Genomic DNA, 15,790 nt, shown 5'->3' with positions numbered 1-15,790 from the left:
AGGGCATACATTTCATGAAATTTAAATCATAATAAAATTTCTCCACTTCTACTTACAAACGCATTCATTGAAATTCACTTTCCACAGAAAGTACCCCTTTTTAGGTAAATGGTGAGTAATTTATACTTATATGCTACTATATGCTTTTGTTATTGCCTGCAAATTCTATGGATTTAAAGCTCTGTGGTCACCGCAAGTGACCAAAAGAAAATATTCCAGGGCATATATGCCATAGGGGAACTGAGAGGGTTAAATAAGTTGAACATTGAATGGAAATAATACAAAAACATTCTGAATGTGTGTGCGTGAGGTCGAGGTTTAGTACACATCTGATTCAGTGAGGTCAGATCAGTCCACGGCCTGTAATAGCTTCATTCTCGGGCGCAGTCCTGAGGTATTGGGACATCCGTCCGTGCCACATATGCTCCCTCGCTCAGGGACACAGCGTCCCCCTGGAGAAATGCTTCAGAAACCTAACCTGACTCTCTCCTTCTGTTTTCACAGAGTTCCAGCCCAGTGTGGAGAGGAAACGAGACAAAACCTCCATCAATCAAGGTGTCCTGGAGCCGGACAGGTCACTCCAAGCCTGGCTCCAAGGAACCAGATACAGCTATTGGAAAGCAAACAGCCAAAAACTTTGTGTTTCTATGCCAAGATGACCTTCTCAGAGAGGAGGAAGTTCTGTCAGAGTTAGAAGACGTTGTGGAAGGGGGGAAAAAAGGCATATTCAGAGTTAACTGGAACTTTCTATTTCTGCTGCTCTGTGGCGTGGGGAACATCTCATTTGGGACGGCTTTTTGGAAGGAAGCAAAAGGATTTCCCCATGCCCTGCCCATTTATTCCAGTGGCTGTATAAATACTGTATGGAGATATCAATTTATTCTCCTTCCAGAAGTGTTCAAATTGGAGAGTAAAACTGTACGACATGGATGTCGGTCATACTTACTTACTCACTCAGTTAGATGTAGGTCACGTATTTGTGTGACCAAAAGCTGGTCTTTGCTAAAAAACTGACAGAGAGGGTAACCTAGTAGTCCTACATACCTTACTTCATAGTAGTTACTGGATTATAAATCTTAAGTCCTGAGTTAAATTCTTACTCAGGACGTCCTGTCTAGCTGTGGAGCAAGACTGACTCGCATTTGGATGCCTTTTTCCCCTGGGACTGTCCACGATGAAGCCACTAACACCCATTGGGTCGCCCTCGCCCCTGCGGCTTCTCAACAAGGGTCCGGACTATCTACGCCGACAGATGGACAGCGGGAGCCGTGGTGGTCACTCCATCAGTGCTGTGGAGCGTCTGGAGGCTGACAAGGCCAAATACGTGAAGAGCCAGCAAGTGATCAACACCAAGCAGGAGCCTGCACTGGTACCCTGTGGAACACCACCACCACAGCCCCGCCGTAACTTAACCACGCCAGTGACCTCCACTCCTGTTCTGCCGCGGCGGCCGCTGGTCAGCGCAGTTCCTACTCCACCCAGGTTTGAGTCTTTACTTTCAACTTTTTTCTGTTAGAGGGGATGGAAACTGGGCAAAATGGGATGTTTTTTCCGTTTCCTTCTCTCTGGACTCCAACTGTCAGTCCATTACTGCACACCGAAAGCTACAGGGACATCCGTTCATGCCACATATGCTCCCTCCCGCAAGGCCATGCTGTCTCCCCAGAGAATTTACGCCAAGTACATGCACATGGGCCTTTTGGTGCTCATGACATATGGTAGTCATATTAACAGAATCTAATCACTAAATGTTGTATTACTTTTTTTATTAATATGCATTTATTATTGCATATTTATTATACAAATCATCAAAGATGTACATGTATAAATTCTTTTGACTGATAACCAGCTGTCAGAAATTGGTGGTTAATCATTAACTAGCAAGCCCAAAATCCAGGACACAACCCATCAAAATATCTTTTGTAAAATGACCCAAATTGGAAGCCATTGCAAATACCTGATATATACACACGTCAAATTAAGTCTGTATTAATACACCCAAGATATTCAAAAGTGTATGAATGGACATTGGAATGTAGTACTGGCAGGTACTAGAGGCCTAAGCATGTATATGAAGGAAACAACCTGAAATGTTACTCTATGCAAGAACCTGGTTTCACTAAGGGGCTTTAATATGTTCATGATTGTATGACCAAAAACTAAAAAAGTTAAAATGAATTAACTGGATGGATGGAAGGCAGGAAGCAGCCTGTACAGGTCACCAGTCTATCATAGAGTCGCTACTAGCTCACACTAAAACAAGCCTAAATACTGTGACTGGAGCCGGTTTTGGCTCAGTGTATTCTCAGTCATTGTCCACCAGGTCTTTCTCCATAATTCTGTGCACCATTGTCTGCCTACTGGGCTTGGATAACGTGAATGATATAGTTGTCTGTCTTATTGCTTTCAATATGGTACATTAATGTAGTTGTGCTTTCTTGACCTCTCTCCTCTATTCTCAGGGTTCCAGCGCCCTCAGCCCGTGATGACAACGAGGATGATTCTAGGAAGGAGAACCTGCGAGACATGGAGATGCAGAATGGCAACACCATCCGGCTCCCTCCTCTGGCCCCCAGGAGCCCCATCAGGACCCCTCTTGTGGCTCCCCACAGTGCACCGGTGCTGCGGAGGAGCACAGGCAAGCGCATGCTACGACCGGACTCTCTTGTCATCTACAGACAGAAAAAAGAGTGTAAGAGTCCCAGCAATGGTGGAACTGGTGGAACTGTGACCTCAGAGGTGAAGGGATATAGCTTTGTCCGGCGCCTTTTCCAGGGGTCAATGCGTGAAAAGAGCACAAAAATGACAATCAGCGAGGAAAAGGGTTCGTCCCGGGATGGTGACTCACGCATGTCATGGTCCAATGATCGGGATATTTCTGACGGTGGGACAGAAACCAGGAGGTCTAGCAGGACAGCAGAATCTAACAGTGGCAACAGTGGATTCCTAGAGCCCTTAAATCCAACAATAAGTGCCCTACGTGATGTCCCAGACAATGGAAACGGGAATAGTAGGGACCCTTGGCTTCGGGCAAGCCTACGGCGCTCCGAATCAGATCTTCACCTTCGTGTCTCAGTGGCTCTATCTGAGCAGGAACGCTTCTTTGACTTCTGTGGCCTGGACCGGGACATGGTGGACCATCTAGGGCCTGAGAACTTTTTGTCAGGAGGCAGTTCAGCTGACACGCTCTCGCTGGCTCTCCGCAGCGTAGGGGGTGGCTCTGAGCCCAGCGAGTTCTCCCGCCACTCAGGGGACGGGCTGGTCCAGGAAGAGGTTGCTGAGCAGGCGCCCTCGGGTGTGTCCATCATCGAGAGGAACGCTCGTGTGATCAAGTGGCTCTACGGCTGCAAGAACGCAGCGCGGGAAGCACCTAAAGGTCCAAAAGAGTCGACCGTGTAGCCACAGACAAGATGGATCTCAGACTCCTGTTTAAGGACTAAATGCATGACGCAGGGTTGTCATACTTCTGAGAAGCTAATATGCTGTATTTATTTTATTTTGGAAATTTCTATTTGTGAGAGATTTGTTCAGCAATTACGGGTCCTTAATGTAGTAGTTTGGCCAACAGTTAAATTACACATTTTCCTTCCTTAAAAGGGGCATTCCGGCCTAAAATTTGGTTATTTGTTGTCCAGGGCAGCATGCTCTGTTGTAGCCCTCATACTCATTGGTGTGACAGCATTTATCATTTTTAGGTTTTCATTCATCTCTCACTACAATAAACCATTGAGTATCCCTGTGGTGTCAGCCATACTAGCATTACTCTCTTAACTCAGTCATTGAACAAAGCCGTGTCGAACGGTATCCACCCCAAAACTTCCTGCCACCTTCAAGATACATCATCAGATGTTTTTTTTTCTAGTCTTTAAATCGAAAAATCTCAGTTTAGAAACTGTGGTACCACTATACGAGGAAAGTAGACATGTTTACAACAGATGTAATATGGATTATATTTTTTCTTTTGGCTGGAGTGTCTCTTTAATTCTTTTTAACTTAACCAAGACGTGTTTAGTGACTGAAGTCCTTCTATAGTTTGCACTGGAGCTGAGGCTCATGTAGCTAACAAGTAGTAGCAACTCACCACTTAGCATCAGGCAAATTGTATACTTAAACACTCAAACGCTTAACTTAAACCACATTGAGTTGTTAAGTAGTCTCAAAAAGATTTTCTTATCTGGTTTCTGACCCTGTATGACACACAAAATGGACTGTGTTTCAAATAGTTAAAATATTTCTCTGTTCTTTTGTCCAGTATACTTGCTAGCTGCATTAGCCCCGTAGCCCCAAGGTAAAATGAAAGAAGCAAACTCAAGTCACCAAACATGTTTTGGCTGATAGACTCCATTTAGGGTAAGAGGGAAAACTGTGTAAATGTCATTTTTCACAGAACTACTCCTTAAACAGGATGATAAATGACAGATACTTTTTCATATTTGTGCAGTGAGCTGTTTTCCCTGTCAAGACGAGGCTGTCATTTAGCAATTCCCCTCTCTGTAACTTGGTCATCTCTTTAAATAAGAAACATACAAGTACTGATTTTTTTGTTGTTGTCGGAAAACCACAATGCTGTTTGCTCAGTAGATGGATAATGAATGATGGAAAACTACTAAGCTTTTTTCTTCCTGGACGGTGTGAGTGTGAAGTGAACCGTGTGTACCTCCTTTCCTTCCCCAACTGGCCCAGTTTGTGTGGTGCTGTTTTTTCCCCCATTAAGCGCAGGCGTTGGAACAAATAGGCAAACCCCTGCTCGGCAGGCCTGCTAAAGCACTGATGCACTGAACTGGAGAGAGAGAAACAGCGATCTTAACCTATGCAAAGTGAGATTTCATTGGTGTAGCTTATCATACATCTTTTGCCAAAGAAATAGCCATTACCCAATAAAAAACTGGTCGAAAAAAGGTGAAAGCCTGATTTACAGTGTTCCCTTTACTCTAAATGTAGTCATTCAGCTGGGTCGAGTTGCTAAGTAAGCTCAAAATGACTTTCTCATGTAGTTTCAGACACTGTTATCTGACAGAAGTATGCTAAACAGCAGCTAGCATTAATGCATCGCTAAAAACAGTAGCCAGAGCAATTTTGAAGCCTGAATTTTTGCACATTTGTCCAGAAACCACATTAGCCAATCTTTTTGACATTATTCAAGAAGTATATGTGGTTTAAGACCAGTGTGGTAATTCAGACATGCATTTAGCATGATGTTAATTGCTGGATAAGCTTCCTTTACTTAGCTACATTAGCCTTGTAGCTCCAGTACAAAAGGAAAGAGGCAAATGTAATATCTTGGCTTGTCTTTAGGGTAAAGGGAAAAACTATATTTATTTTTCTTTTGCTCTTTTTGTTGAATCATTCATAGAGACTTGATAATGTGAATAATTCCCCATTTTTTTCCTGCTATTTTGTTGAGTTTTATTGAGCGCCACATCTCAGACACACCAAACATCACTTTTATTGCCATTTGCTGTACATCTTAGAAGTAAAATTATGTTCAAAAGCATGGAATGTGTTTTAACAAGAAAAAAAAAACTTACAGTGAACAAGTATGCAATCCTATTTTTGATCACCTAAATGGACAAGTCGCTGTTTACAACAGGGCTGACCATCTGACCACTCCTACAATACTGAGGACACTGACATGTATGAGTTCCCAAGCAAATTCCTCATAGTCAGAAACAAGAGAAAGACACAGCCTCCCCTTGACCTGCCACTGTGTCCATCAGTCACTGATTCCTCTCTTTCACAATGAAGGCCCGTCCTGCCGGTCAGAGGGCTGGGGTTATTTTTTTAGAAACGACACTGAAAAATTAAGCTGAGGCCTGCTGTGGAATCCCGAGGTCACTGGGGTGAGCGTAGAGGGAGCTGGTTAAGGCTTGCAATAGTGCTGGAGACAAGATTCTTTCATAAACATGGACATTTCCCTGCAGCATGACACCCAAATCTCCAAATCTTTAAAAAATCTCCAAAAATCCTTCCTGCTAGCGCTCAAGAAGTTCCCGAGCATCTCTCTCTCCTGCATGTTTACAGAACAAAAGTTCACACGTTTGCTACATGGAAGAGATTTAGATTCTATGTCCAAAGACAAATGTGTATAAAATCACACAGAAAGTAAAAATAAAACTATTCTTTAATTACATTTTTCGTTCTTGTCTTGTTTCTGAATGAATGGGATATAAAAATGCACCATTGGATTTCCGTCAGAACTGATTCAAAGGCACATTTTCAAATGTTAGAATCGAATATAATCAATTATTTAATGAAGTATGCTGCCTCTACTTTGCGTGTTTTGTAAACGTGACCATATACAAGCTCACCACTTTGTTTAACAAGCACCTTTGCAAATTGCTAACAGGCTAATGCAGTAATATTCAGAGTTAGGCTTTAAATGAAAGATTTACAAAAGGATTATCTGTAAAAGTCCAACAAACAAAGGAAAAATATGTTACGGGAATGTCTGTTAGATGCTTGATATATACACGTTCCAGCTAGAACTGCGATAAAAAAACATTAAAGCCAGTCTAAGGAAGCCAAAGTACAGCCAAGGTACATCTTTAGCTTGGTGCTAACTTAATATTAGAAATCTCATTAAAGTGCTTATGGAAGTCAGAAATAGCATTAAAAGCATGAAACAGCTTCTCATAATATAGAAGCTTCTACAGAGGTCACTAATAGGCGTACCCCAAACTAATAGGCGGACTCACAGACCGATCTCATTAGTTGTAAATATCACACGTGACCCTACTCAGCCAATCGGATCTCTGCATTATCGATGAGCACTGAGACTCGAGTGAGTGACGCTCACACGGGAGGGATGAGGCGAGAAACAGCAGTCAGAGAAGAAAGTGAGCCAGATTATTTTACGTCATGCTTTAAAAAGAGAAAACTTACTGAATTGTACTTTATTTGATTTGATATTCAGTCTTTGACTGTATAAGATGTTGATCTACCTACTAGACTACTTCAGTAAACAGTATATGGCACTGAATCATAATGCAAGTTAGACATTATGATGTTCCAGACCTTTGCTTGAGGAAAAGTTCCCTAACTGGACCTTACTGAATTTTAATTAAAGACCCCTGTTCTACATGAAACACTGCTATCTGTAAGCGTGTTTATGATTATAGATGTCTTTTTTAGTGTTTTAACTTGCAGGTCTCAATAGCAGTCCAACTTTTTATAAAATATCTCTTCAGTGCCCAACATTTCTGATGAAAAATAAACATTTTTACAGTTTCCCACAGCTGTACAAACAGAAAAAAATGCAGGCCTCTTCTCAATAACTTTGGCTAAAGAAATAGAAGAGCCTTAACTACATAATGTCAGACAAGTTTATGATAGAAGGTTTGAAATTGGTCACGGATGAGTTAAAGTGTGTGCTTTGGTTGAGTTATAGTGTGTTTTTCACAGAGGCTGAAGTGTCTGTTATCCCTTTGGAAACCATAGCATGTAGCTCACACGAGCTGGACACTACAGGGTCTATTTAAAAGCACCTAGGAGGAGCCAAGAGGGCTGCGTTTCGTCTCAGTAGTTAAATTACACCCCGCCTTCTCTTTTTTATCTCACCCTTTACTTTGTGTGAGTGAGCAATAAGGGTGGCAAGAAAGATGATATCATGATACTACGAGGCATTTTCACAACGAATGTATCACAATGTTGAGCTGGAACTGACTAAATGCTCCAATGCAACAGTAGTTGTAAACTTTTAAGCTTACACTTATGTAGCAATTTTGCTATATTAGCATAGGCTAGAAGCCGTCATTAACACCATTAGTGCTCATGCTAGACTCCACATGAGCGTTTTTGGTCAGATTTTCACATTTAACAGAAAGAAAATGTGCTTGATTCTACGTGATTAACAGTCACTGAAGGGGTTTTGTGAATGTTTGAGTACTATTGCATATCAGTTAATATGCTAACTAACAAACAAAGCATCTATTTAGACAAATCAGATGCTTGAAAGTGGCATAAAATGACCAATCAACAAGTTAATTTAATCTTCTTTTTGTAGTTATAATAGAAGTTGTAGTTGTTTCTCAAGTAGCAGAAAAAATGAACTGTAGATTTTGTGGGCTCCTGTTTGGGTCAGTTTTAAATCCTAAACAGTCAAATAAAATAAACCCACAACATTAACAAATAGTGCAAATACAGTACAAAATGTCAAAAAGAAAAGCTGAAATATATTATCTCCATAGAACAGCATTGACCAATGAGCCTAAGGCCACCATTCCCAATGCCAAGCGTGGCCTAGAGGGGTATGAAGTTCCCCAGCATTTAAACAGCAGTGGCGCTGTGTTCTCTGGAGTGATGGAGCTCCATCCATTACCTCTTGGATGAGTTGGAGTGATCCAACACTGACCATCCAACATCAGTACCTGACCTCATTAATGCTCAATCAAATCCTCACAGCAATGTTCCAACATCTAGTGTACAGCCTTCCCAGAGGAGTAGAGGCTGTTATTGCAGCAAAGAGAGACAACCCCCTTATGAAGACCCTTCATTTGCTGAAGAAATACTGGATTTCTTCAAACGCTTAGACACATACTGTATGTAACTAGTCTGACTATGACTGTAATATATGCATTTGAGGGTAATGATGTTGCACAGCACAATGCTAATGAGCAGACATCACTTTCTTCCTTCCTTCTCATCAGCCTGCATTCGCTAAAAGTTAATGTACCAAACTTTTCAGCTGACGGTAGCTTTTTTTTTTTATCCATAATGCTTCAGAAGGCATCAATAATGAATCTAATTCTTGTTCTTTCCTCAAAGATCCATTACTCCAGTCTGAAACCTCTCAAACAGAGTTAAAAATATCCCACTGCCAAATGGTTACAGATGGAGTAAAAACGTGGGCTCAAGTACATCAAGTAGAAGTTTCACATCACTCTGTTCCTGATCACCTACAGGGTGAGCCTGCCTGGAACATCCTGGCCTAAAACTAGCATTTAATGTTATGTGTTATATAGGATTGTTGGTGGCTGCAGTGCATCCCTCATTTGACAGAATTCACAATTTCAACTCACTACAGTACCCAACATGCGTTGTACAAATACACTATATTTCCAAAAAGTATTCGCTTGTCTGCCTTCACAAGCATATGAAATTGAGTGAGATCCATTCTTAATATGATGTCGGCCCACCCTTTGCAGTTATAACAGCTTTAACTGTTATGGGAAGGCTTTCCACAAGGTGTAGGAGTGTGTTCATGAGAATTTTTGACCATTCTTCCAGAAGCACATTTGTGAGGTCAGACACTGATGCTGGACGAGAAGGCCTGGCTTGCAGTCTCCGCTCTAATTCAGGACTCAGGATGTGAAGGCCAGTTCTTCCCCACCAAACTCGCTCATCCATGTCTTTATGGACCATGCTTTGTGCACTGGTGCACAGTCATGTTGGAACTGGAAGGGGCCGTCCCCAAACTGTTCCCACAAAGTTGGGAGCATGAACTTGTCCAAAATCTCTTGGTCTGCTGAAGCATTAAGAGTTCCTTTCACTGGAACTAAGGGGCCGAGCTCAACTCCCGAAAAGCACCCCCACGCCATGATCTCCCCCCACCAAACTTTACATTTGGCACAATGCAGTCAGACAAGTCCCGTTCTCCTGGCAACTGCCAAACTCAGACTCATCCATCGGATTGTCAGACGGAGAAGTGTGATTTGTCAATCCAGAGAACATGTCTCCACTCTTCTAGAGTCCAGTGGTGGCGCTGCATACCTTGCTTTGCATTGTGCTTGGTGATGGTAGGCTTGCATGCAGCTGCTCAGCCATGGAAACCCATTCCACAAAGCTCTCCATGCTGTTCTTGAGCTGATCTGAAGGCCATATTAAGTTTGGAGGTCTATAGCGAATGAATGCAGAAAGTTGGTGACCTCTGCACGCTATGCGCCTCAGCATCCACTGATCCAGCGCTGTAATTTTTTGTGGCCGACCACTTCGTGGCTGAAATGCTGTCGTTCCCAATCACTTACACTTTGTTATAAGACCACTGACAGTTGACTGGGGAATATTTAGTAGCGAGGAAATTCCACGACTGGACTTGTTGCACAGGTGAAATCCGATCACGGTACCATGCTGGAATTCACTGAGCTCCTGAGAGCGACCCATTCTTTCACTAATGTCTGTAATGTCTGTCTGCAGGCCTAGGGGCTTGGTCTTATACACCTGTGGCCATGGAAGCGATTGGAACACCTGTATTCAATGATTTGGATGAGTGAGTGAATACTTTTGGCAATGTACTGTCTGCAGGTCATATGAGGGCATTTCAGTGAAAGTAAACCAATAAAACAAGTCGAATGCAGGCACTGCAAAGCATTTCACGGCATCACTACATTGATGCATGAGTATCTGAAACACAAGCACCCTGGAGCTGTGTTGTCTAGTGCTACTGCAATAGGGTACATGTTTTCTACCACTTTGTTCTTTAGCCAACTAATGTTAGCATCGTAATATTTGTTAGTTTACCTATCGGAAAGCAAGGTCTCATGAATTGGGCTTGCTAACAAATGTTATTTCAGTTATGTTAGCTAATAGTTAATCAACAGAGATGGGAACAAGTCACTAAGTTGCAAGTAAGAAGTAAGTCTTAAATCTTGACACTCCGAAGTCAAGGTAGTCGAGTCTCAGTTCAAGTCCCGAGTCGCTGACGTCGAGGCCCAATTCAGTAGTTCTAATCTTCGAGTGCTAAACAAGTCAGTCTGCATTTTTCACTAATTTAAAACCATAACACTGAATAAAGGTAGCAGTAATACAGCCTGTTAACAACAGCATGTTAGCAGTGTTTAGCTGTATATTCATTTTTCCTTCCTTTTTTATTCTTCCAACAAAATCCATGGTACACAGATAACCACTCTTAAAAAGGATGGCTCTTCAAGGGAATTTTATTCGAAAATAGTTCTAAAAACACTCGAAGAATCCTCTGCATGGCTAAAGTGCTCTTTGCATTATGAAAGCGTTCTTAGGAATGTGCTGTAGACGGTTCTATATAGCACCAAAGGGTTCTTCCACCATTAGGTTGTCAAGCTTCTACAGACATCTGTACAGTGACAGACATCTGACGATGCTGCCCGTTTATTCAGTTTACAGTGGGAAACCAACCCATTCACATGAAAAGTAACTGGCTGTGTAGCCATCTGCAGTCAGACTCTCTCCAAGTTTCTTCTACTTTCTTGAGTCTTACCAAGTCTGAAGTCCAAATCATTGGTCTTAAAGTCAAAGACAAGATGCTGGTCTTTCTCGATTTTCTTGTGTCAACGTCTAAAGTTATCAAATTTGTGACTCAAGTCGGACTTGAGTCCAAGTCTACTTCCCAGAAGCTGTTATTTGTTAAATTTTTGCACAGTATCTTCATTTCAAAAACCTTCTTGCACTTTAATTTGTATTATTAATTTTGTTTATTTGACTTTTACTGTGATTACATGTATTAATGTTAAATGCCTTTAATTTAGCTATCAAGCTTAAGTTTCATATTTATGTTTCATGGTTCATTACTTTAAGTTTCTGTGGGAACTTAAGGGACATGTTAAGGGACATTTGCACATTTGAGCAGGAGCAGTACAACAGGAACAGGAGCCACCCCCACAGGAAGCAGAGATGGAGGGCACGACAGAAATAATCGACTAATCGATAAAATAATCGACATTAGTCGACTACCAAAATAATCATTAGTTGCAAGCCCTAGTTGTAGTTTTAAAAAACGTCCTCCCACCTTTAAGGTGCATCGTAAGTAAGGCCTTAAATCTGAGTCTCGGCCGTTATTGCGGCAGCACTGCTGGAGGTGAAAAGTCACGAATACTAATGTCATAGCAACTGAATCATTTTTCATTTTGGCTGGAGCGCCCCTCCCCTTTAAAGGCCACTTAAAGGGCCAAATTGCCTTATTGTCCTTGAGCCTAGAATTATACGGTTCTATCATATTTGCTATCTGCTGCTGTGTGTGCATCTTTGCTTCACCGCCACTGTCTTGCGTCAGCTATCCTCAGTATTTTTACAATGAAATGTGTAAAATGCATGTTTCTGACCTTATTTTAGCTTGCAAATGTATCATGCCACTCTGGTAGCTAGCTTGCTGCTATGAAGATTAGGTAATTTTGCTAATTAAGACAGATATTAGATAGCTAGCTTGCTAACAAACACCAGCTAACTTCTTTCAAGCAACTACTAATCTCTGAATACATCCATATCAGCTAATCAGTGACTGACCCTTCAACACAGCTTTTAGTTAGTAATTTTCTGTTTTATAGAGATGATAATTTAGCTAGCTGGCTACTAAGCTGACTAACTTTAGTGAACTTTAGTAACTTTAGCTAACTTGAATAAATCTATGTTGAAGTAGCTGGTCAGTTAGGAGTGTTACTACCCTTTTAGCCTATTGCTGAGATTGAGTACATGGGTAAACCATGAATTTTAAATTTTATTCCACATTCAACATCTGCACGGATTGAGCTGCAGATAGAACCTTGTAACACCACGTCATACAACTTCACATATTAACAACACATGCACAGGCTGAAAAGAAGGTCCGGTTGGATGTTTAGATCTCAAATGCAAACCAGCATTGCAGTGATGAAAATATGATGACAGTAATAGACAATTCACTCATATCTCTTTGAATTCTCCTTCAACACATTCACAATCATCAGATTCATCCACTCGGGGAAGGGGAACAAAAAGTTCAACACATTGCATGCAATTACACATTTCCACCACAGAGGTCTCCAAATTACCTAAGCATACTTAGTGTAACTTTAACTATATGCATGTAAATTAATTTCATCAAAATGTAGAACCTTATAATTCTAAGCCCATAACTCTTCAAGAACAATAGGAAGCTAAGCTGCAAATGCTGTACGTCATGGTTGTGATGTCACAACTATGAACATACACAGTTACCACACCTTGTTTGGGGGTTGGGAAGCAAAAGATCCACACATCTGAAAGGAGCTGCTGGTTTCCTCAAGGATTTCACAGTTTATTCAACATTTCAGCCTGGACTACTTTTTGGATGTGGTATAATACAGGGCAGCCAATCAGAACAGAGCTCATGTACATAAATCTGTCTTAAGGCAAACAGACTATTTAATGCTAAGGGAAGAACAGAAGCATTGTACCTAAATACCACACTGACGTTATAAGTGGACTTCACAAGGGAAAAAATGTGGCCCTTTAAAGCGATTAAACTCTAAAGCTGTTATGCTGAACTTCTATTGATCTGTTGGGATCTATCAAATTCCAAAGCTGATCCTGGACGTGAAAGACTGGAGAAGTACAACAGCTACTCATCCAAAATGACTGACCAGAGCTTTATCCCTGTAGGCCAGTAACATGGTTTGGGTGTTTAAGTTTAAAGATTTATCCCATATTCATCTTCAAAAGCACATAAAAAGTGAAAAATTTTTCCCCTGTGCAGCTTCAGAGCTGCAGAGGAACATCACAGGATTTGTCTCTCAACTCGGAAAATGATTCCGAGTGTGCTCCTGGCTAACTTCTTGCCAGTGTTCAGGCCATATGAAAAGTTAATTAAGTGTAAATTCATAATCATAACACACAGCTAAAACTGACTTTTATTAGTATCTGTGGATTCTGGGGGCAGCCAGAGGCAGATGAACATCTATTTCTGGCACTGTTGGAAAAAAAAAGTACAGGGCCAGCGAAAAGAGACAAAACAAACGTCTAGTTGATCAAAGCAAAAAATGGCAAGCATTGACATTTTCAGCAAATCGGGACAAAAGTCCTATAACTGCTCTTATGTGTTTAGTTTTACAGTCTGACAGTAATAATTGTGGAGTGATTTTAATCCAGTATGAATCTGCAGTGTGTGTAGTTTTACAGTCTGACAGTAATAATTGTGGAGTGATATTAATCCAGTATGAATCTGCAGCGTGTGGAGTTTTACAGTCTGACAGTAATAATTGTGGAGTGATTTTAATCCAGTATGAATCTGCAGCGTGTGGAGTTTTACAGTCTGACAGTAATAATTGTGGAGTGATTTTAATCCAGTATGAATCTGCAGCATGTGGAGTTTTACAGTCTGACGGTAATAATTGTGGAGTGATTTTAATCCAGTATGAATCTGCAGCGTGTGTAGTTTTACAGTCTGATGGTAATAATTGTGGAGTGATTTTAATCCAGTATGAATCTGCAGTGTGTGTAGTTTTACAGTCTGACGGTAATAATTGTGGAGTGATTTTAATCCAGTATGAATCTGCAGTGTGGAGTTTTACAGTCTGACAGCAATAATTGTGGAGTGATTTTAATCCAGTATGAATCTGCAGCGTGTGGAGTTTTACAGTCTGACAGTAATAATTGTGGAGTGATTTTAATCCAGTATAAATCTGCAGTGTGTAGTTTATACAGTCTGACGGTAATAATTGTGGAGTGATTTTAATCCAGTATGAATCTGCAGTGTGTGTAGTTTTACAGTCTGACGGTAATAATTGTGGAGTGATTTTAATCCAGTATGAATCTGCAGTGTGTGTAGTTTTACAGTCTGACAGTAATAATTGTGGAGTGTTTTTAATCCAGTATGAATCTGCAGTGTGTAGTTTATACAGTCTGACGGTAATAATTGTGGAGTGATTTTAATCCAGTATGAATCTACAGCGTGTGGAGTTTTACAGTCTGACAGTAATAATTGTGGAGTGATTTTTAATCCAGTATGAATCTACAGCATGTGTAGTTTTTACAGTCTCACAATAAAAACACATCCAGGTTGAATAGGCAGGTGCTTTATTCAAGCAAAGTGCTGCATGTAGTCTAGCATTATGCTAATATAGCGTGAATTATCCTGTGGCCAGTGGTTTTGGAGGCTGCGTGCGGATGTCGAGATGTTTGAAAGCAGCAGAGAAAGGCATGGCCAGTCTGGCCGGGTTTGTGGAGTGTGGCAAATCTGGCCTAATTCTTCTGGGCCAGCAGCTCCAACATGCCAATGCCATCCATGCCTGAGAGGAGAGATGTGCATGAGTCATAAAGAGAGAGAGAGATAGCGAGCGAGAGAGAGAATCATGGTTTTATACATTTTTAAAAGAGGAGGGTCTGTCAGTTGTGCAACAAAAATGTGTCCCTAATTTTGCCATGTCACTAATATTAACAAGGTGACAATGCTAATAGGGAAAAGAAAGAAAGAAGTGCTTTGGCAGGACAATGTATCACACACACCTCCCTGCCACTAGGATGTATCCTAGGGTTTCAGTCATGTGATTTTTCTGTTGTGGCTGCCATATTTGGGACCAAATTTCTGGCTTCGCTGCTTCTCACAAATGTAACTAGAGGTGAAAGATGGCTAAAATTACTCTCCTTACTTTGGGGGGAAAAAAAAAAAACTTTACCTCGACAAAATCTGTAAAATAGGCCATGGTCCTATTTTAGTCCCCAGTTTCCCCCTGAACTCCTGGTCCCACTAAACTGGCTTACTTAGTACTTAAAGGCAAACAAATTTGTGTTTTCCTGACATTTATATTTATCTCATACACAGCTCCTCTCCCTATTCTGGAGAGTCTCTCACCACATTCAAGAGCACAGAAGCCCACCAGCTCTTCATGTCAAGGAGTGTAAAGGATCCCATGGTGTTGTCATCATAGGAGGATAAAGACATCAGATAATTAACACAGATGTGATCAATGCAGGTCATTAGATATCTTTAGCTAATGTTAACAGCCGAGAGGTAAACAGTCGTCCCCCTAACGGAGCTGCAGATCCCCGCTATAACTTTACTCTCTGTTTCTGGAGATTTAAATGAGGTTTGAATGGAGAAACATAGACGTTAAATATCAGACTGAATGTCGTGGCTCGGAAAACGACG

The 15,790-nt window shown here is 41.2% G+C and overlaps 1 protein-coding gene across 1 annotated transcript in view; it reads left to right on the top strand.

Moving 5' to 3' along the window:
• The window catches only part of si:ch211-107n13.1 (uncharacterized protein LOC798535 homolog), a 30,751-nt gene extending 24,621 nt beyond the window's left edge, over positions 1-6,130 (top strand). The window contains exons 2-3 of the mRNA XM_017695788.2: positions 505-1,482; positions 2,463-6,130. Coding sequence (XP_017551277.1) covers positions 1,175-1,482; positions 2,463-3,399 — 1,245 coding nt within the window. The 5' untranslated portion in view covers positions 505-1,174 and the 3' untranslated portion in view covers positions 3,400-6,130. The remainder of the gene's footprint in view (positions 1-504; positions 1,483-2,462) is intronic.
• Positions 6,131-15,790: the final 9,660 nt, after the last annotated feature.

The sequence above is a fragment of the Pygocentrus nattereri genome, chromosome 24, assembly GCF_015220715.1.
Source record: "Pygocentrus nattereri isolate fPygNat1 chromosome 24, fPygNat1.pri, whole genome shotgun sequence".
NCBI lineage: Eukaryota > Metazoa > Chordata > Actinopteri > Characiformes > Serrasalmidae > Pygocentrus > Pygocentrus nattereri.
The sequence above is the reverse complement of the archived record's forward strand: the minus strand, read 5'-3'. Positions and strand labels throughout refer to the sequence as shown.